Source organism: Triplophysa dalaica, chromosome 6 (assembly GCF_015846415.1).
Source record: "Triplophysa dalaica isolate WHDGS20190420 chromosome 6, ASM1584641v1, whole genome shotgun sequence".
Lineage (NCBI taxonomy): Eukaryota > Metazoa > Chordata > Actinopteri > Cypriniformes > Nemacheilidae > Triplophysa > Triplophysa dalaica.
In genome coordinates, this window is record NC_079547.1 from 7678847 (window position 1) to 7699816 (window position 20970).

General features: G+C 37.2%; 2 protein-coding genes across 2 annotated transcripts; one reads left to right on the top strand and one right to left on the bottom strand.

Annotated features, from left to right (window-relative positions):
* The first annotated feature begins 110 nt into the window (after positions 1-110).
* LOC130425097 (cytochrome b-c1 complex subunit 1, mitochondrial) lies at positions 111-10113 on the top strand. Its single transcript, XM_056751159.1, has 13 exons — positions 111-207; positions 1271-1411; positions 1493-1579; positions 1979-2108; positions 4268-4466; positions 5054-5133; positions 5349-5464; positions 5554-5697; positions 5961-6121; positions 6258-6343; positions 6456-6544; positions 7199-7274; positions 9831-10113. Exons 1-13 carry the CDS (start codon positions 154-156, stop codon positions 9893-9895), a joined length of 1428 nt encoding a protein of 475 aa, XP_056607137.1. The 5' UTR covers positions 111-153; the 3' UTR covers positions 9896-10113.
* Positions 10114-10594: 481 nt separating this feature from the next.
* On the bottom strand, positions 10595-19635 carry cacng1a (calcium channel, voltage-dependent, gamma subunit 1a). Its single transcript, XM_056751160.1, has 4 exons — positions 19297-19635; positions 16759-16833; positions 14724-14861; positions 10595-12193 (listed from the first exon to the last, which is right to left on the bottom strand). Exons 1-4 carry the CDS (start codon positions 19514-19516, stop codon positions 11964-11966), a joined length of 663 nt encoding a protein of 220 aa, XP_056607138.1. The 5' UTR covers positions 19517-19635; the 3' UTR covers positions 10595-11963.
* Between the last annotated feature and the right edge of the window lie 1335 nt (positions 19636-20970).

Here is a 20970-nt window from a genome sequence, read left to right on the forward strand (position 1 = left end):
AAACTACAGTTTTATGCAATTTCTTTTCGCGTGAACAACCACACCATTAGGGGGCGGTAATGTGCCATGAACTGGCTCATCAAACGCCGAAGTAGAGTAAGAGGGCAATCCTGACGTATGGTGACGCATTTGAGTGCACATTGAGCATCCAAGATGGCTGCATCTTTTTGGCGAGTTGGTGAGGCAGTCGTTTCTCAAGTTCGTAACGTAAGTAAATAACTTACAAATGCCTTTAAAATATTCGGTGGCATTTTCCAGATACAGACCGTTTCATTGAATTGCTTGGATTGTAACAAGTCAATTGACATCATGGCAAGAGCCCATCGTCGGCCTTGGAAAGTGCTGGAGTGTTAGCGGATAGCTCAAATACACTGAAGGTTACATTTTGCGTGTATTTGGAGGTTGATAATCCGCAGACAAGCAATGGAACATCTGTAAACGGGCCACTCTGTAGCCTTTTTCATTGAAGTACTGTGGTTTGGGGGTTTCTCGTAAGGTTACGCTACACCGGTACCTACTTCTGACAAGGTCATTGAATGCTCCGCTCATCCTGTCGTAAATAGATTACCATGATCGCTTTGTTCTCTCTGTTGCTAAATAATTCTCCATATTTCACCTACCTAGACATCTCGTTTTGTGACGTTTCATTTCCATGTTTTTCAATAAAATACAAGTTAGACTGAGAAGGCACAACAAAAATATGGAATCTAATACTGGGCCATAGCCTTCAGCTTTTAGCATTTGTACGTAACTAATGCTAGCTTGTCTTCTACATAATACATTACGGTAAGTTAACGTTAGTTCAGTTTTAACGTTAAGGTCACTTTGAAATATTTTTGGATTCGCCTTGTTTAACTTGACCGGCACTTGATAGGTCACGTGAGCAATGGCCTGAAAGATATTATACCTGCTTTTTCTGACGGTATATTCACCCAGAGAAATGTGATAAATGACATTATCAAAATGTATGCCTCTAATTAAAAACATCATTACTAGTGCAGATTTTCAAGAAGCTGCAAACTTTAGATTCTTTATGGAAAAACCCTTGCTCTAATACTAATAAATATGACAAAAATGTTTTTATCATGCTTGCTATCTGTTCATGGAGCATAAATAAGATGTGTAAGAGGTCCTTTGCAAAAGGATACTTTGAACATTCTTGACATTAAAAAGTTCTGGGGTCTCATGTACAAAGAATTGCGTTGAATTATATTATTAATGTATTATACACATAATCTATAGGTTATCTTAATTTTCCTCTTTATTTTAGCCATTTCTGCTGTCTTTGAGAAGAGGGCATTCCTCTGTGACTTATGCTCAAAGCCTTCTGGGAGCTCCAGAAACTCATCTTACCACCCTTGGCAATGGCTTGAGGGTTGCCTCTGAGCAGACCAACCGGGAGACATGCACGGTAAATATCTGCTTATTGGCTTGACATTTTTAAACAGCAGATTAAAAGTGTTTTCAAACGATTTAACCCTGGATTTTTCAGGTTGGTCTTTGGATAAACTCTGGGAGCCGTTGGGAGTCTGAGAAGAATAATGGAGCTGGATTTTTCCTGGAACACATGGCTTTCAAGGTATCCAGTATACATCATATGTATGGACAAAAGTATTGGGACAAATCTCTTAATTATTGAATTCAAGTGTTTAATGGGTGATTTAAATCAGACACCTCAATGCAGTCTTCATTTACAAACATTTTTTAAAGGATTAGGTCATTTGAAAATTTCAGTGAATATGGGATTTTGTCTTGTCAAGAAGTCAGTTTGTGAAATCTCTTCTCTGTGGTATTTAGGAGCATGTCTCTGTTGGTTTTGTTTTGCCGCTGTCCAAATTCTTGTGTCCATATAGTGCACCTTTCTTCTCTTTTCTAACAGATTCCTACTACAGGTTTTTTCCTAGACATTTCCTGAAACATAGACATGAATCTTAAAATTAATATTTATATTCTTGTTTTAAATGTTTCTCCAATCTAGGGTACAAAGAAGCACACACAGTCTGCTCTTGAACAGGCAGTGGAGTCTATGGGGGCTCACTTGAGTGCATACACATCTCGTGAGCATACTGCTTACTACATGAAGACCCTTGCCAAGGATTTGCCCAAAGGTTAGAGAACAATATTTTTTGTTATATTACTTTATAGTTTAAAGTGTAAAATTATGGGCTTAAAAAGAGTTTCTGTTTTATTTGTCTTCTTGAACTAAGTGAAACATACATTGGTTCTAGAGCTGCATGATTCTTTTGTCTCGAATAGAGATTGCGATTCTTTTACGATTCGGAGTGATGGTTAATTTGGGTAGAGTAGGAGCTTATAAATGCGTTTCATGCATGTGTTGATCATTTGACACAGAAATAATGAAGAGTATGTTGTAGTGTTGTCAAAAATATCGATATTTCGATAAATATCGATACTGAAATATCTGAACGATACCAATACTAATTTCCTGAAGTATCGATACACCGATCCTAGCCGAGCTGTCACTTTCACTTATCTCCAAAAGCGCGTTGACAAACACCACACGTGACCTGCAGTGCCTGTCACGTGTCTCGTCTAATTCGCTCTGGTTAAATAGCAAAAGTGAAGTGAATATAAATATGGCGTGTGCGGCGCCTCCGTACGACGGCGTTAAAGTGCCACGTTAAAAATAAAAAAATCCAAGATTTCGAGGAAAAGGTCGAAATGTTACGAGAATAAAGTTGAAATGTTACGAGAATAAACTCGTAGAATAAACTCTTAATATTTTGAGAAAAATAACAGAATTGCTAGAAACAATGGCTGTGGAGGATTTGGTTAAATCCTACTTTAGATTAGGATTTAGCAATAAGGAAATTCTTTGTCTTTTGGCGCATCATCATTGAGTTATAATTAGTAAAAGGACACTGCAGCGATCATGTAGGAAACTGAATTTATTCAGAAGAAAAAATCAGACATGAACTAAGAACTAACTCACTGGTTCAGATGACGTGTTTAAACATAACTTAAACTCTTAATCTACAACTTTTACGTAAACAAAATACGTATTACGACGAGTTTATTCTCGTTAAGTTTCGAGGCACTAAAACGCCGTCGTACCTCTGCAACCGGGTTTGTTTGATAAAGAACACAGCAGGAGTGCTATCTGGAAATATTTTGGATATGAAGCAAATGAACATGGAAAGCCGAAGGACATAAACTATATGCAAGAGTTGCTACAGAGCTTTGCTAACAAAAGGCGCTAACACCTCTAATATAGCAAAGACAGACACCAGGATCAGAATTTCGAGAGGTTGGTAACTTTTCTTATTTTAACATTATACTCAAACACTAACCAAGATGGCCTAGTATTGTTGCTGATATGAGTGTTGTCTCGTTTTTTCACCGTCATTCTTAAAGTTAATATAATCCGATATATTTTAATCTTTGATGACAGTATGTTATAAAAAATACAACGGATCATGTTTGCTCTGGTCCAATGAAAAAAAATATTAACAGATAGAACTTTGGATTTTAATTAGTACATACATGTATTAGTAAAAGTTAGTTTAAATTAACTTTTAATTAAGATTAATACATGTTTTGGAAGTATTTTTCATTGTTTATTCATGTTAACAAATATCTATTACCATTAACTTAAGTTCTAAGATTAGTAAGATAGTTCAGTTCATTTTAAAAGTGTGGTCGACCTGCAACAGAAACAACACACTCACAACCAACACTACCAGCTTTATTTGAACAGCAAAGAAAGTATGAAGCAAACTTAAATGAAGCTTAGAAGCTGCACAGGCCTGTAGCAGTGTACATATGCATGGATCAGGTTCCTGTGTATACTGTTGAGAAACCTGGTTTCCAACAACTTCTAATAAAAAAAATTACCCCCTTAATGTTGTGGCATTTTTTTCCCCCGTGGTATCGAAAATGGTATCGAATATCAATATTTTTGAAGGTATCATATCGAAGTTAGAAATTCCAGTATCGTGACAACCCTAGTATGTTGTATAAAGACTGTTTGTGACGTCGTTGCATACCTATGATAGTAATGCTTTCTCCACTTCTGTGGCAGCTCCAGCACATATTGAAGTGTATGATTTTAGTCCGAGGTGTAAGCTAACAGACACACGAGAATCGTTGATCTTCATTGTGATCGTGTGGGTGTTTGAATCGAGATCTGAATCTTCTAACGATTAATCGTGCAGCTCTAGTTGGTCCCTATTTATTTTGACTTTCAAGTTACTTTAAGATCTTACATTTTAAAAAGTGTCGTTATGTTACATTATTGTCTTCCTAGCCGTTGAGCTACTGTCAGAGGTGGTGCATAGTTCATCTTTAAGTGAGGCTGAGATGGAGCCTCAGAGGGGTGTCGTGCTTAGAGAGCTGGAGGAGGTGGAGAGTAACTTGCAGGATGTTTGTCTGGATCTTCTCCATGCTACAGCATTTCAGGGTACTTCCCTGGGCCATAGCGTTCTTGGTCCCTCTTCCAATGCCAGGTAAGAACAGCTGCTAAGACTGGGTGCTAAATAGAATGTTTTGTTGAAATTACGATATTTTATTACGCTGTACAACAATGTTTCTTACAACTCAAACAAACCTTTATTTTTGTGGAAGAGAGAGGTGAAAAGTACAAACAAGAGCTTTAGAAATACTATCAAGAACTTTGGCGATGCACTTTCTGGTCACAAAAATGAGCTCAGGACAAAGTGTAATTTTTTGTTTTTGTTTTTGTACCTCGTTTATATTTGTGTTTGTTAACTACATTTGTATTTAAATGCATTTGGCACATTTCTAACATCGCAGCAGAGAGGGTGCGGTGCATATGTCATTAAATGTAAAGTTGCAGCTGAAGCATTAATTTACAATAAATAGAATTCATCTTGAATCATTTCATATGCACCATGCCTTCTGTTCACATTTACTCTTTTGCCGTTTTTTCATTATGAAAGATTAATAATAATAAAAGTTATTTTCAATTAGGCGTACAACCAGTTTTTTTATGTGTATGATGTAAAGAAACATTCAACTGTAGACGATAATAAAATCTTTTTTGGTTTGTGTTTTTGCTGTCTGCAATATGAAGAACCCTAACGCGCCAGGATTTGGTGGAATACATCAATAGCCATTATAAAGCTCCTCGCATTGTGTTAGCTGCAGCTGGAGGTACTTCATTTCTTCTTTCATCAAACATGTCATGCAGTAAAGTTAAAAAAAAGATGTCATCCAATTTGCATTTATTGCTGGGTAACCAGACACAGACCTATTTGATAATCTCCTAATCCCCATTTTAGTATAGGTCTATTATCGGTTGACCTCTATTTTTACTAGTTAAGCCACACAAAGAAGATTGAAATACTGAAACAATGTTTCTTTTGTAGGAGTGAATCATGATGAACTTGTGACTCTTGCTAAGCAGCATTTCAGTGATGTTTCTTTTGAATATGAGGGGGATGCTGTGCCAATTCCATCGCCATGCCGTTTCACTGGAAGTGAGGTCTGAGTTGTGTATTTGTATGTTGGTGTTGTGGGTCTCTTATGCTGATCGATTGACCTGTTGTGTGTTTGATCTTGTCCTGCTATCAGATTCGAATGCGTGATGACGCATTGCCCTTAGCTCACGTCGCTATTGCTGTAGAAGGAGCCGGAGCTGCAAGTCCTGATATTGTGCCACTAATGGTCGCTAATTCTATCATCGGTAGCTATGACATCACATTCGGAGGTGGCAAGGTTAGTTTGTGATTTTTAGGGGAAATTTCCATGTCTTGTACATTGTTTGACTTCGAGGTGGTAACCCATGTGTAACACCCTCAATTTAGACTGATTATAACAATATGTGACTCCGTCTTAAATTGCTGACTTGTTCTCTCCAACCCCTAACATAAAAGTTATACCCCAATGCATGTATAGGAACTATTCTACTTATTATCTATTAGTCACAATATGATTCAAAGATCATAACAAAAATAAATTTCAATTTTGTGTTTATGCAGCACCTGAGCAGTCGTCTGGCTCGTCAGGCTTCAGAGCTGAACCTGTGTCACAGTTTCCAAGCTTTCCTCTCATCATACAGTGACACCGGACTGCTTGGAATTTATTTTGTTACAGACGGACAAAAAATCGAGGACATGATGCACTGGGCTCAGAATTCCTGGTAAGTCATTGGCTAATGGTCTTAGCTGTTGGTTACACTGTCTGTTACATATAAAACCATCTGGCCATCTGCTAATGTATGCTTGTTTTCTCCTATATGAGGCTTTGCATACAGTATTGTTTTTTCTGTATCACAGGATGAATTTGTGCACCACAGTGACTGAGAGTGATGTGGCTCGTGCCAAGAATGCTTTGAAGGCTAGCTTAGTGGGACAGCTCAACGGTAATAAACACAAACTTACTTATGCACAGTGCAAAACTTTTTAGTAGTAATAATCTTGGGGAAGAAAAGACACATGCTTGCTTATTAACATGTTTATTTTCTCTGTTTTTAGGAACTACACCCGTCTGTGATGACATTGGCAGGCATATCCTTAACTATGGTCGCCGTATCCCATTGGCTGAGTGGGATGCCAGAATTGAGGTAAATTTCAGTCTTTTAGCTGAAAAAACTGAATGACTGCCTTTTAAGTTTAGATGAATGGCGATATACAATAATAATGTGTCTCTGTAATAGTCAGACACATTGGCGTGGACTGAGAGCCATACGATATTCCACTAATTAGGTCTGTCGCAGTTGGGAAATTTACCTTGCGGTATTTATGGCAGGGGCCAATAGCGCTTTTTTTGCAAATTACTTGATTTGTCATCATTTTGGTGCATTTAAATAATTATTGATCAGTTGTTATTATGTATTATATATTTTTTGTTTCTAAATGACAGCGAGAATGGTCATAAATTGTTTTGTTTATTGTTAAATGCAGAACACAATGTTCATTGCTTTAAATCTGAAAAACAAAAAAACTAAGTCAGCCCATCACATAAAAAATGTTTAAATGAAAATACAGCAAAAAAAAGATCAAATCGAAATAAATAGGTTATTAGGTCACTTGAGCATTAACTTTTTAAGTGACAGAGAGACATCTTATAAAATGTTTTTTAGCTTTGCAGGAGAGAGGTTATGCGTTCGTTTTGATGTGTGCGTTTTGATTGGTGCGATTCACGACATTGGTGTGAACGATTTGATTTGTCTCGTTTGGTTCTGAGCATTTTAAACCAAACTTTTTTCTCTTACCAGGCTGTGACTCCCAAAGTGGTCCGTGATGTCTGCTCCAAATACATCTATGACAAATGCCCAGCTGTGTCTGCTGTTGGTTAGTACTTTTTACATTTTTTTGTTTGTTTTAAAGTTAATTTCATTGTAAAATAATGTTGATCTAAAGCTTTTATATAAATATATACGCTATGGTTCTCTGTGCGTAGCTGTCATTGTGCAATTTCTATATGACTCTATTATTTTTGATTGTAGAAAATCTCCTTGTAGTGTCCCTAAAAAAATCACTCAATAAATCTCATGGTGGATTTAATTTTTTGGTGAACAATATTTTACTGTTGTGACTTCTGTCTCAGTCTGTAGTAGTTGGGCCTCATTCATGAAACAAGAGCAGAACGTTTTTTTTGTGTAAACCGTGCGTAAAGTCATTTTGACATACATTTTCGGACTCATGAAGATGTTAGTTTTTTCAAAATATTAGTTGGTACAACAGAAACAAACACCTGCTGCTTACCATGTGTAAATGGTGATTAAAATATTCAAACCTTCTGTATTCTTTTAGACAAACGGATTATGATATTGTACTCAATTTTTACTCGATTATTTTAGTAATCGAGTATTCTACTGGTTTTCCATCGGGTATTCAGATAATAAATACTTTTGTTTATTGACTCATTCCCCGCCATTGACCAGTTATCTAGTCAGTTAAAAATCAACCATTTCCCGCCAAAGACGAGTTACGCAATCATGTGTTTGTACTGTTGTACAGCAGGTAAAACTGTTAAACACATTTGGAAAAAGTACAGAATCTCTGAACCTAGGACATATATATTTTATCTGTTTTTAATGATTGTTTTGAGTGTAATCTGGATGGAGTCTTTGACCAATTTTTTTTATTATCTTAGCTGTTTAATCAAAGTGACGCATTTTTTAAGAAACCTACATAAAAAAACGAACAAATGAAGATAGAAAAATACAGTTTCTTTTGTTTGAAAGCATAGACTCTGTTCTTTCATTTGATATATTGTTTGTCCAAAAAGTAATTACAGAAAATGCACTTAGTCATCAAAGTTGAGTGAAAATGTTGAAAACCGCTGGCGCTGGCTGGCAACTTATTAGTTATCTCGTCATTTAAAAAAAATGCTTCCCCGCCAAAGACGAGTTTTTACGGCAATCAGTGTTTGTACTGTTGTACAGCAGGTGGCGCTATTACACACCTTTGGGAAAAAGTACAGAATCCCAGAACCTAGCTGTATATGTTTTAGCGTTTTTAATGATTGTTCGAAGTGTAATCTGGGCGGAATCTTTGACAAAAAACGTTAATTATCTCGGCTGTTTAATCAAAATGATGCATTTTTGAAGAATCCTACCCACATCTATGGAGTGATAAAAACGAACAAATGAAGATAGAAGAATACGGTTTCTTTTTTTTAAAAGCTGAGACTGTTCTTTCATTTGACATATTGTTTGTCCATATATTCTTTACAGAAAATTTACTGAGAGCCATTAAAGTTGGGTGAAAATGTTAAAAAACGCTGGCGTAGGCTGGCAACTTTTTTTTAAAGAGGCTGGCGGGGAATGAGTTATTATACAAGATAAAATAAGACGGGTCTCTTAAAATCAACAACTCATTTGTTTTCATTCTTAGATTTTTGTTTTGCTGAAATTGCATACATTATTATCTGTAAAAATGTAACCCATATAATACATTACATTCAAAATGCAATATAATACATTTGTATAAATAAGAAACATTAAAAAACAATAGAAAGAATAATTTCAAATGTAAACATTCAGCTTATACATGATGCATTTAGTTTGTCTAAATTTTGTTTGTTTCTTTTTTTACTATTAAATAGCAATACATTTGTCCAAATAAAATACCTAGTTAACCAGACTTTTATTTTGGCAGAGTTTTAAACGCTGTTCTTTCAGGTACTTGCTCAATAATTGAATTTGGTTAATGTTTTTATCAAAAAACGTATGGATTGGCACTTTAACTTTGGGTAAAACGCAGAGCTCGTCACTGTCCTTCTTACAAAGCTGTCCAAGCACAGTGGAGAAGAGGCGGGACAAACACTACATTGACCAACCATCATACACAACACTAGAGAGGTTATTATTGCTTTTATGACGGTATATGCAGTTATATTCTTTAAAATAAGACACTAGCAATATGTAACTGTCATGGATATGTCAAGTCACAGCAACCAATGAGGCTGGAAAAACCCGCAGTGCTTCCAAAGTGCTTTTAGGCGCCATCGCCTAGTCATTTTCAGAAGAACACAAGGTATTATTTCAGCTAGTTAGAAACGCATTGATGGACACCGTTCAATTTATTAATTTATTGCTTAGCATATAGGCTATTATGCATTTATGCAATAATGTTCCCAAACCAGAGAATGAAGTCCAGAGTATTCCAGCATTCCTAGATGCAATTTTCCGTAGCTGTATTCACACATTTCACTATCAAATCTAATGTTTACGAAGCTTTTGTGAATCCGAAAGAAAGGTAAATCCTGGAAAGAAATCCAGGAAGGTCCATTTTACATGCAAATTACACAAAATGTACTCGTATATTTACGAATGTTTCATGAATGATGCCCATTGTGTACCAAAAACAGTTACCTTATTTATTTTTTTATTCTTTTTGCAGGGCCTGTTGAGCAGCTTCCTGACTACAACAGAGTGAGAAGTGCTATGTACTGGCTCAGATTCTAATGTTCCCTGGATTGTCAGCCCTCACTGTTGTGCACTCTCTTTCTGGCTCCTGTCCTCTCGCCATCTTATTTTCTCTTCATCACCACAGATGGGGATGGAGAGACAAATCCATTTCCATCCATAATTTAAGACATGGAGCAATTCATGAATTGATGTGCCGTTTTATTTTGTCTATTTTGTATATATACACCAGCTGCACATAAAACATTGTCAAATCATGTTTCGCTTCACTTGATTGTTGTATGATCACAACAAAGATATTTAAAAGGGAAACCCAAAAAATGACTTTAAACTAGTGCATGAAGGAGAAAATGAGAAGTGTCCTACAAGTAGCTTCTGTGATGAGATATTTACAGACTTAGTCAAAAGAGCAGATTAGTGATTCAAATAAATCAATATAGACAACTGGGCAGAAAGAGTGCAGTTAGGCTGTGTCATTGTTTTGTCGGATGCAGAGGATGGGTGTCTCCAAAGACCACAGCAGCTGCAACATTGGTTCCTTATCCTACTGTATTTGTTGTCCAACTAAATTAAAATACCAAACACAGACCTAATAAACTCTGTTTGTATTACCAAATCACTTGATTTTCAAGGCTGTGTGTTATAACTGTTCGTTCACATAAACCTTAAATACTTAAACCACCCTAAATATTGCTGTCGCACGTTCATTTTAATCAAACCAAGCATGCCAATTGGTAGAACAGCCTTAAATGGTTCCATGTTTGGTTCTTAAAGGGTGTTCATATTTTAAAATGGGTTATTTTGTCACACTACCATTTAAATACCAAACCTGATGACCTTAGTATAAAATCACAATGTGATTGGACAGCTTTCTGATGTTTATTTAGTAACAGAATTTTCTGGACATCCAAAACATTGCTGAGTGCTAAGTTATATGTGCTCAATGTATACATGAGCATAAAATGGCATTTTTAGAAAGCACCCGAAGTACCCTTGTGAACCTTTAAAGGTAAATGTTAGGAGAAAAAAACAGTTAACTGTACTTTTAAAGGTACACAATAGGTCCTTAGTGGGTACAATTATGTACTCAAAAAAAAGTACATTTAATGTTTTGTACGGTTTACATGGATAATAGTCCAATGTCAAAAATGACAATGAAGCCCCAATTCCGACTACAAAAATGTTGTGTAATATATGTGTCTTGGAAACTGACAAAGAGAATGCTGTTGTTTTGGCACTTTTAGATTTAAGGTCTCCTTTTCAGATGGTGCATCACGATATCTTGATTTTTGAAGTCATGGGAGCTGTTTTAAAATGGTTTTCTTTTTTAACAAACCTAAGCCAACAAACCTTGTTTGAAATATGCTCTACAGATAGACGGAAACAAAACGAAATAACAAAATTAGATTACAGTAAGAGAAAACACCACTGTGTATTACAATGCATTTACTTAAAATTCACTCTCTGCATATTTATACTGTACAGATCATCCTGAAAATATGTCAGCCAGGTGTTAACTGACAATGTATCACTTCCTTCAATACACTGGTAATCACAGGGTTGTTCTCCAACCCTTTTCCTTTCAGACCATCTCAGTCTCATAAACATGACCATGGTAATCCATCTAAATATAGGGATAGTTTATGTGCAGCATTATTACACAAAAGATTCAGTTATTTACCCAATTATTCTTTTTACATCTTAAGATGTTAAATGCATATAATAATATACATTTTAAAAGCTAGGCTATCTTCTGGTATGAGGTGATGTAAAGGGGTGTATTACACTTTGTGTCTGCTGAGATAGGTCTATACTCTCTAAATGATCTTATGACAACAGTGGCAAATCTGTAACTACCATTAAATGTGAGCCTTTGTAGTACTTAAGTAGTATTTACACCACATTTTATGCACCACTTTAGCTTGCACAGCATAGGTGCATAAATTACAACCAACCATCATGAATTCCCACAAAATCATGTCATAAATCCTCACAGTACCTGCTCCAGAATAATAACAAAAGGTTCAATAAATTACCTCTTTTGCATGAAAAGGTCTGAGTTTCTTATGGAGCACAAGTTTATCATCTGTGGTATGGTAGACCTGTTCTACATCTGGTCAGGCTCAGCATCCATGCAGCTTTCCCAGGGGTTTCTGGGTATGTGTGGCATGGAGATGAGCAGTAGGCCGATTCCAGAAAGAAAAAGCAGTACAAAGCCTGTGCACGCACACGCAAAAGACCAGGAGTAATAATACTCAATCCAGATAGTGTCCTCACTTTCTATCATTCTCTTGACTGACTGCCGCATCACCTCCACTGAGATAATGGCACACAAACCTGAGGACAGAAAAGATACGATAAATGTACAGAGTTCTGAAGTAGTGAAAAATATATTTGACCTACTGTTCACAAATGAATCTGAGTTTAGATTAACCTTTTTAATCTCAGTACCTTTTACTATCAGGTGGTCTTAGAACATTGACGTTTTTGATTATTAAAAACATGGTTTACAGTGTGATGTATCTGTGATAAAGGTTCTCAACAGGGGGACAGTGGCCCACAAGGTGGCACCAGCTGACTTCCAAGAGGGCTTTAAGATGACTAATCATTTTAAATAAAACAGAACAAGCTTTGAAATACATTTAAAACTAAAAACTAAAAATTTCTTATTATTATTTGGACCTTTTTTTAATAAATAAATGCTTTTTCCAGTTAATGTCAAGTTCTAAAATACTTTATTGTGAGTGGGAGGGGGCTTTTAAATATTGTTGAATACAGTGGGAGTCAAAAAGGTTGACAATCCCTGGTTTAAATGTTCATATTCTTTTTGTGAGTGTTTGTACATTTTGAAACATCTGTGATGACATGTGTTTCTTATCTCAAGTAAGTTTATTATTAATAAGTTTATTTCAGTATGAGACACATGCTTCAGTATGAGTTCAGTATCCAGCATTTCCGGATGAGACCGTTCACAATTATTACAAGCTGGTAGTAACTGTACAGAAGGTTTGAAATTGCTTATATAAACAATCAAAATTAGTAATAAAATTTACTTAAAGTAACTATTTTCTCATGTGACAAGTTTAGCGGAGTAAGCATGATAATGTACAGCCACACAGTTGAATAAACCCAGGCATATGTTGATCAAGGCCTCAGCACAAAGCTGAGTGATATATCATCCCTTAGATACAGCGGGGGAAATAAGTATTTGACACATAAGCATTTTTATCAGTAAGGGGATTTCTAAGTGGGCTATTGACACAAAATTTCCACCAGATGTAGCCACCAAGCCAAATATTGAATTCATACAAAGAAATCAGAACATTTAAGTATACAAGTTCAGTCATAATAAATAATGTGAAATGACCCAGGGAATAAGTATTGAACACATGAAGGTAACAAGGTGCAAAATGCATAGAAAGCCAGGAGATCACCTAAAATCTGTCAGTATTGAGAGAGAAACCCTGCCCCCTATCAGTACTAATTGATATCAGCTGCTTTAGTCCTAATTGATGGCCTATAAAGGCTTCTCACTACCTAGGAGGCACACAGGAAAGACTTCATGATGGATAAAATCAAAGAACTCTCTGTACATCTTCGTAATCTTATCGTTGAAAAGCATTTTGATGGGAATGGTTATAGGCGAATTTCCAGAATGCTGAATGTTCCTGTGAGCACTGTGGGGGCCATTATCCGGAAATGGAAAGAGCATCAGGTGCTCCATGTAAGATCCCTGTCCGAGGAGTACAAGGAATAATCGGGAGAGTTCTCTAAGAGCCAAGAACCACTCGGGCAGAACGTCAGGAAGACCTTGCATCAGCAGGTACTGTTGTTTCAAAGAAAACTATAAGCAATGCACTGAACCGCCATGGCATCCATGCACGCTCACCACGCAAGACTCGAATGCTGAACAAAAAGCATGTTGAGGCTCGGTTAAAGTTTGCGAAAGAGCATTTGGAGAAGCCTGTGGATTATTGGGAGACTATAGTATGGTCAGATGAAAGCAAAATTTAACGTTTTGGCAGTCATTCTACACACCATGTTTGGAGAAGAAATGGCACTGCCCACCACCCCAAGAACACCATACCAACAGTTAAGTTTGGGTGTGGAAGCATCATGGTTTGGGGCTGCTTTTCAGCAAGGGGTACCTGCAGACTTCATATTATTGAAGGCAGGATGAATGGAGAAATGTACCAGTACATTATGGATAAAAATCTGCTGCCATCTACCAGAAAGCTGAAAATGAAAAGAGGGTGGACATTTCAGCAAGACAATGATCCCAAACAGAAGGCCAAGGACACAATGAAGTGGTTTCAAAGAAAGAAAATCAAGCTGCTTGAATGGCCTAGTCAATCACCTGACCTAAATCCCATAGAAAATCTATGGAGAGAACTGAAGATTTAAGTTCATAAAAGAGGCCCAAGGAACCTTCAAGATTTAAAGACCATTTATGTGGAAGAATGGGCCAGAATCACTCCTGAGCAATGCAGACGACTGGTCTCTCCATACATGAGGCGTCTAGGAGCTCCAATCACCAACAAAGGCTTTTCTACAAAGTTTTAAATAAAGTGTGTTCAATGCTTATTCCCTGTGTCATTTCACTTTATTTACTATGACTGAACTTGTATACTTAAATGTTCTGATTTCTTTGTATGAATTCAATATTTGGCTTGATGGCTACATCTGATGGACATTTTGTGTAAATAGCCCACTTAGAAATCCCCTTACTGATAAAAATGTGTCAAATACTTATTTTCCCCGCTGTATATAATATATCATTTCTGTATAGAAAAAAATAAATCCACAGGTCTATGTGAGAAGCGTGTGTAGTTAGTCACACAGAGAGCATGAATGACATTTGTCGTACCTGCGAAAGCAAAGAACATGCCTGCAGGCTTGTATAGGTAGTCCTTTCCTTTCCTGAGAGAACCCAACACACACAAAGTACCCAGAATTATAAAGGCCAGGCTGAAGATAGCTATGGCAGCTGCTGAGATGTTGTACTCTAAAACAAAAAAGAAATAAGAAAAACCTGTATATCGATATTGCAATCTTTATACACAATACCAGGAACATTAATGAGGACAGCAAAGGTGCAATATAAAGATATTTCAGTGAATCATCAGGGGGTTTAGGTCACGTGTTGTTGGAATATTAGCATCTACAGGCATATACAGTTGAAAGAAAAAGTATGCGAACCCTTTGGGCTTACTTGGATTTCTTCATAAATTGGTCATAAAATGTGTCTGATCTTATTCTAATTCACAACAATAGAGACACACAGTCTGCTTAAACTAATACCGCACAAACATTATACGTTTTCATGTTTTTATTGAACACAACATGTAAACATTCATAGTGCAGGGTGGAAAAAGTATGTGAAACCCTAGGCTAATGACTTCTCCAAGAGCTAATTGGAGCCAGGAGTCAGCCAACCTGGGGTCCAATCAATGTGATGAGATTGGATGTGTTGATTAAAGATGGCCTGTCCAATAAAAAACACACACCAGTTTTGAGTTTGCTGTTCTGATGAAGCGTTGTCTGATGTGAACCATGCCTCGCACAAAAGAGCTCTCAGAAGACCTACGATCAAGAATTGTTGACTTACATAAAGCTGGAAAGGGATACAAAAGTATATCTAAAAATGTCCATGTGTCCACGGTAAGACAGATTGTCTACAAATGGAGAAAGTTCAGCACTGTTGCTACACTCCCTAGGCGTGGTCGTCCTGTAAAGATGACAGCAAGAGCACAGCGCAGAATGCTCAATGAGGTGAAGAAGAATCCTAGAGTGTCAGCTAAACACTTACAGAAATCTCTGGCACATGCTTACATTTTTGTTGACAAATCTACAATAAGGAAAACATTAAACAAGAATGGACTTCATGGGAGGACACCACGGAGAAAAAAAAACATTGCAGCACGTTTGAAGTTTGCAAAAGAGCACCTGGATGTTCCACAGCACTACTGGCAAAACATTCTGTGGACAGATGAAACCAAAATTGAGTTGTTTGGAAAGAACACACAACGCTATGTGTGGAGAACAAAAGGCACAGCACACCAACATGAAAACCTCATCCCAACTGTGAAATATGGTGGAGGGGGCATCATGGTTTGGAGCTGCTTTGCTGCCTCAGGCCCTGGACGGATTACTGTCATCGATGGAAAAATGAATTCCAAAGTTTATCAAGACATTTTGCAGGAAAACTTAAGACCATCTGTCCGCCAACTGAAGCTTAACAGAGGATGGACGATGCAACAGGACAACGACCCAAAGCATAGAAGTAAATCAACAACAGAATGGCTTCAACAGAAGAAAATATGCCTTCTGGCGTGGCCCAGTCAGAGTCCTGACCTCAACCCGATTGAGATGCTGTGGCATGACCTCAAGAGAGCGATTCAAACCAGACATCCCAAGAATATTGCTGAACTGAAACACTTTTGTAAAGAGGAATGGTCCAAAATTTCTCCTGACTGTTGTGCAGGTCTGATCTGCAACTATAGGAAACGTTTGGTTGAGCTTATTGCTGCCAAAGAGGGTCAACCAGTTATTAAACCCAAAGGTTCACATACTTTTTCCACCCTGCACTATGAATGTTTACATGTTGTGTTCAATAAAAACATGAAAACGTATAATGTTTGTGCGGTATTAGTTTAAGCAGACTGTGTTTCTCTATTGTTGTGACTTAGATGAATATCAGAACACATTTTATGACCAATTTATGAAGAAATTCAAGTAAGCCCAAAGGGTTCACATACTTTTTCTTTCAACTGTAAAGAGCTATAGCAGAATTGTCCAGATATGGTTTTGAACAATTTGCAGTTAAAAACATTTCAGGTCTTAATATTTTGACAAAATAATTGTTTCAGCACAGGGCATTCTGTTGTCAGATTTTAACTCACCTCTCTGAGTTTTAACTTCAAAGATCTCGGAGTCTTCTCCTGGTGTAAAATGTCTGAAGTATGAACAGTTGATTTCTGTGGACACACACACACAATTTAGATTTGCTATATAAATACTGACACGATGGTCACACTTACAGAGGGCAATGATGTCATTACTACGATGAGGCAATAACAGGTTAAATTAAATTACATTATTGGGATTTTCGACAATGGTAAAGGCAAAACTGGTGGTGGGGATTATGCTGGCATGGTCTGGTTCCACTAGTCCCTTTGTTACTGTTAACCAGAACAAAGTTATCATCTTTATCATATGAAAAACATTGCTTTTCTGATGATGATGGGCACATATGAAGGTCCTCTACTACATAGGGTCATGCTGATCGGATAACATTCTGATCAGAAACACGTGTACACTTGTTTTTTCAATGTGTATGTGGACAACAGGTCGGATGCTGATGCCAAAAGTAAATGCTGGCAATGATTAAGTGCTGGACTGAAAATCTCAACAAGAATGAACAGGATTGCAGAGGAACCAAGAAAAGGTTAAAATTGTACAGAACTGAGAAGCAAATCATATCACTGGCAGCTGAAAAAAGACTGGATCAAGAGCTTCACAGAGCATCAGGTGTTTTTTAATTCATTTTATTAGCTGGGGTCTTTATAGTCCAGGTGTTAGTAAAACGGGATTTATAATAAAGATTAGGCAGCGGCTATTTGCACTAAGCGTAAATAGCAATAGGCGCTATTTATACCAAGTCAAAATAGCGACAGATGCTATATACACTTAGTTTAAATAGCAGAAGGATCAATTTACACTGTTGAAAATGGCAGCATTTCTTACCGATATGCTATTTAAACCAACTGATTAGCTGTATTTTCTTTGGATTAAGTAGAAATAGTAGTAAGAAGCTATTTACTTATAAATAGTGGCAGATAGCGTTACTATTTGCACCTCAGTATTGTTGTGCAGTAAACATTATGCAATAATAAAAGAGTGTAAATCATTATATTTATAAAAAATATTGGTGATGGTAACTATCGAGATATTAATGCCCTACATCTACCATTAACCTTACCCTTACCCTAAACCTAAACTTTATGATTTTTTTATGTTTTAAATTAACTTTATTGAAAACAAATGCCTTTATGATCTGCAAGGTAATAGAAAAGAGTTAAAGAGCGTATTCAGCAAGAGGTGAATTAGAACCCTGTCTCCCTTGCCAAACTACACAGACTTTACACCTTACGCCACTGGAGACACTGTTTGAAATAGCGTCATTCTATCACTCTCTATTCCAATCACATATTGGTGGGCGGAGCTACTGTAAGTATTCTCTGAAGGCAAGGTGGGTTATTTGTACTCAGTGTAAATAGACACTCCATAAAGATTTTAGCTTGATCCTGGATTATTTTAAACACGTCAAAAAATCACACCATGAAACAGAGTATAGAGGGTATGCACGTGTCGTCACTTTCCCACGTGAACATGCTGGAACGCGCCCAAGATTAAGAAAAAATTTAAATGTGCAAGAACACCTGCTTCTTTTGTAAGTCGTAAGGTACTCTTACTTGTAATTTCAGCAAATAATTGCGTGTTTTAGTCCCTGTTTCTTGGTTTCTTCGATTGAAACCAGCCATTTGCTGAGTGTTTTACCACTCAAGGTATCGTGTCCCTGCATGTTCATGTGGGAAAGTGACGTCAATGCATACCCTCTATTTACAAATGTAGCCATTGTCTAGCACTGTCATGCAACATGTCAATGCACAGTCAAATGAACCACCGGCGTCAACATCTAAATAAACATTGTTGTTGAACAAATATTACTTGTCATTGCAATTATGTATTTAGTTGTAAATCACTTTAAGAAAACATAAGAAGCACATTAAAGGAGTAGTTCAACTTTAAAAATGAAAATTCTTTGATCATTTAATCACCCTCTTGTCATTTCAATCCTGTATGACTTTATTCCGCTGAACACAAAAGAAGATATTTTGAAGAATGTTGTTATCAGCCCCCCAGGTTACAATCGAAGTGAATGGGTCGGGGGGGGGGGGTGGGGGTGCTGTTCTGTTCTGTTTCCAACATTTACAAAATATCTTCTTTTGTGTTCTGTAGATGAAATAATGTTATACAGGTTTAAAGTGCTAATTTTGACACTTTAAATGATGACAGAATTTACATTTTGAAGGTGAACAACTCCTTTAATGTTGATGTTTTGCCAGTGGCTACAGAGATCAAGTAAAGCACTTTCTGCCTGTGAGGTAAAAAAATAAAAAAATCTTGTTAGACTCACCCTCCATTTTGAAATAATCACCAACTGTTAAATGTGACCAAGTTTTAAAATTGGTATGTACAATAATGATTCAAATTCTCTAGCCGTTACAGTAAGACATGTTTTGATTTGTGTTGATTCAGAAATGATTTTATTTGAACTGTTGAAAATGGCTCCGAACATGAATCACACAAAACACTTAAGCCATTAAACTTAAGCTTTATCACCGGCAAAAAAATTTTTTATTTACTCCATTACTCACCCCCCGGCGAACTAATAGGTCCGCAGCTTTTACCAATAAATTTCTCTTCATCGATGTAGATTTGCTTCTTACAGAGTCTCCACAGGCCAAAATGAGCTGCCTCACATGTTGTGTTTACTTTAGGACTCAACACAGCCCAGTGATCTGTCACTACTGCTGTTAACATTGATACTGAGCCCACCATGATCACGAAAAAGATGATTTTTGTTTTTGTTTCCATCTTCGCTTGTCCACTGTCCACAAGTAATAGATAATTTTTCGATGAAAAAAATAGAGTATGAAATAGAGGCCTGGTCTTGTTCTTGATTCTTGACGGGTCAATCCAAACCTCAGTCTGTACCTCAGTGTGGATAAAAGAGGACAAATGGCAGTGTTATGGCTCCAGACCCAAGCTGCAGCTGTTGGGGTTCATCAGTTAACTTGATGCCATGGAGGCTTGTCAAACCTCATGCCAGTGGGGGTTGAGTTCGGCTGTTAAAAATGTTTGTCGTGACTCTGATGTCCTAGAGCAGACAGATCATGTTATCTGTGTAGTAATCTAGTATGTGCCTTTTCATTTAATAGCATATTTTAAACAGAATTAAGGAAATGAGAAGTTTCAGTGCTACAAGTTTTTGGCAGTCAGACATTATAAAGAACCAGACTTTACAGGACGGTCCGAAATCCATCCCCACAATCCAGGAAAGCGAAACTAACATCAATCCAACTCTGGGTGGCACTAATAAATTATCGTCTCTATCTACAACATTTTCTGTTTGATGTATTTTTCGGGCTTTTTGCCTTTAAGTACACTAGGAGAAAGCAAATTTAGCTAAGTAGGGCAGATATGGGGGACTCGGGTCGTCTGAAGTGCACCCATGGCACATATATCGAAGTACTATCCACAAGGCCGTTGGCACAGACAGCAGGTAATTCTTATAAGACCTTGTAGTGGTGGAGTGGTGGAGCCAACTTGGATTGAACTTGTTGGTCCAGCACATCCTGCAGATGCTTAATTGATTTGAGATCTGGGGCCCGTTCTTTGTACCACGCTTATGTACCATGCTATTCATGATCTTGCTAATTCGGTTTTCCGAACGCACCTGTTGTTGATGATTAGTATGGCTGGATTGAGCTCTTTGAGATCATTGTGCGTTCGTGGGTTGGCTTAGTAGGGGAAATGTATCGATAGTAGAAACATTGATCAGCAACGCTTTGATTGGTCTGCGAGCATGGCATAGGAGCGCGCTCAGTATTTCTCAGCGGCAGAACAAGAACTCTTGCTTGAGGGCTTCACCGATTTTTTGTCTTTAATAAAAACACCAGGGATTCAACGGCTGCAAAAGCCAGGAAAGACAGCTGGCAAAATGTTGCAGACAAATTAAATCTGTAAGTAGTGATATATACCTACATATATTATGTGTCTTATATATATTATGTTTCCTCTTTTATATTAGTGCCACCACAGGACCCACTAGAACTTGGGAACAAATAAAAGCTAAATACAAGAAAAAATGGTCATCTTTACCACTTACACTGTTCGGTAGTCTCTTAAAAACACATTGAAATAATGTTTGTCTGTTTATAACGGCAACCAAGAAAGAGGCAGAGCAAAAAAAAAAACAGGTGGTGTTCCTGCATCCCCACGTCACACCCCGCAGAAGAGAAGGCCCTCGGGTTAAATGCAAACCAACC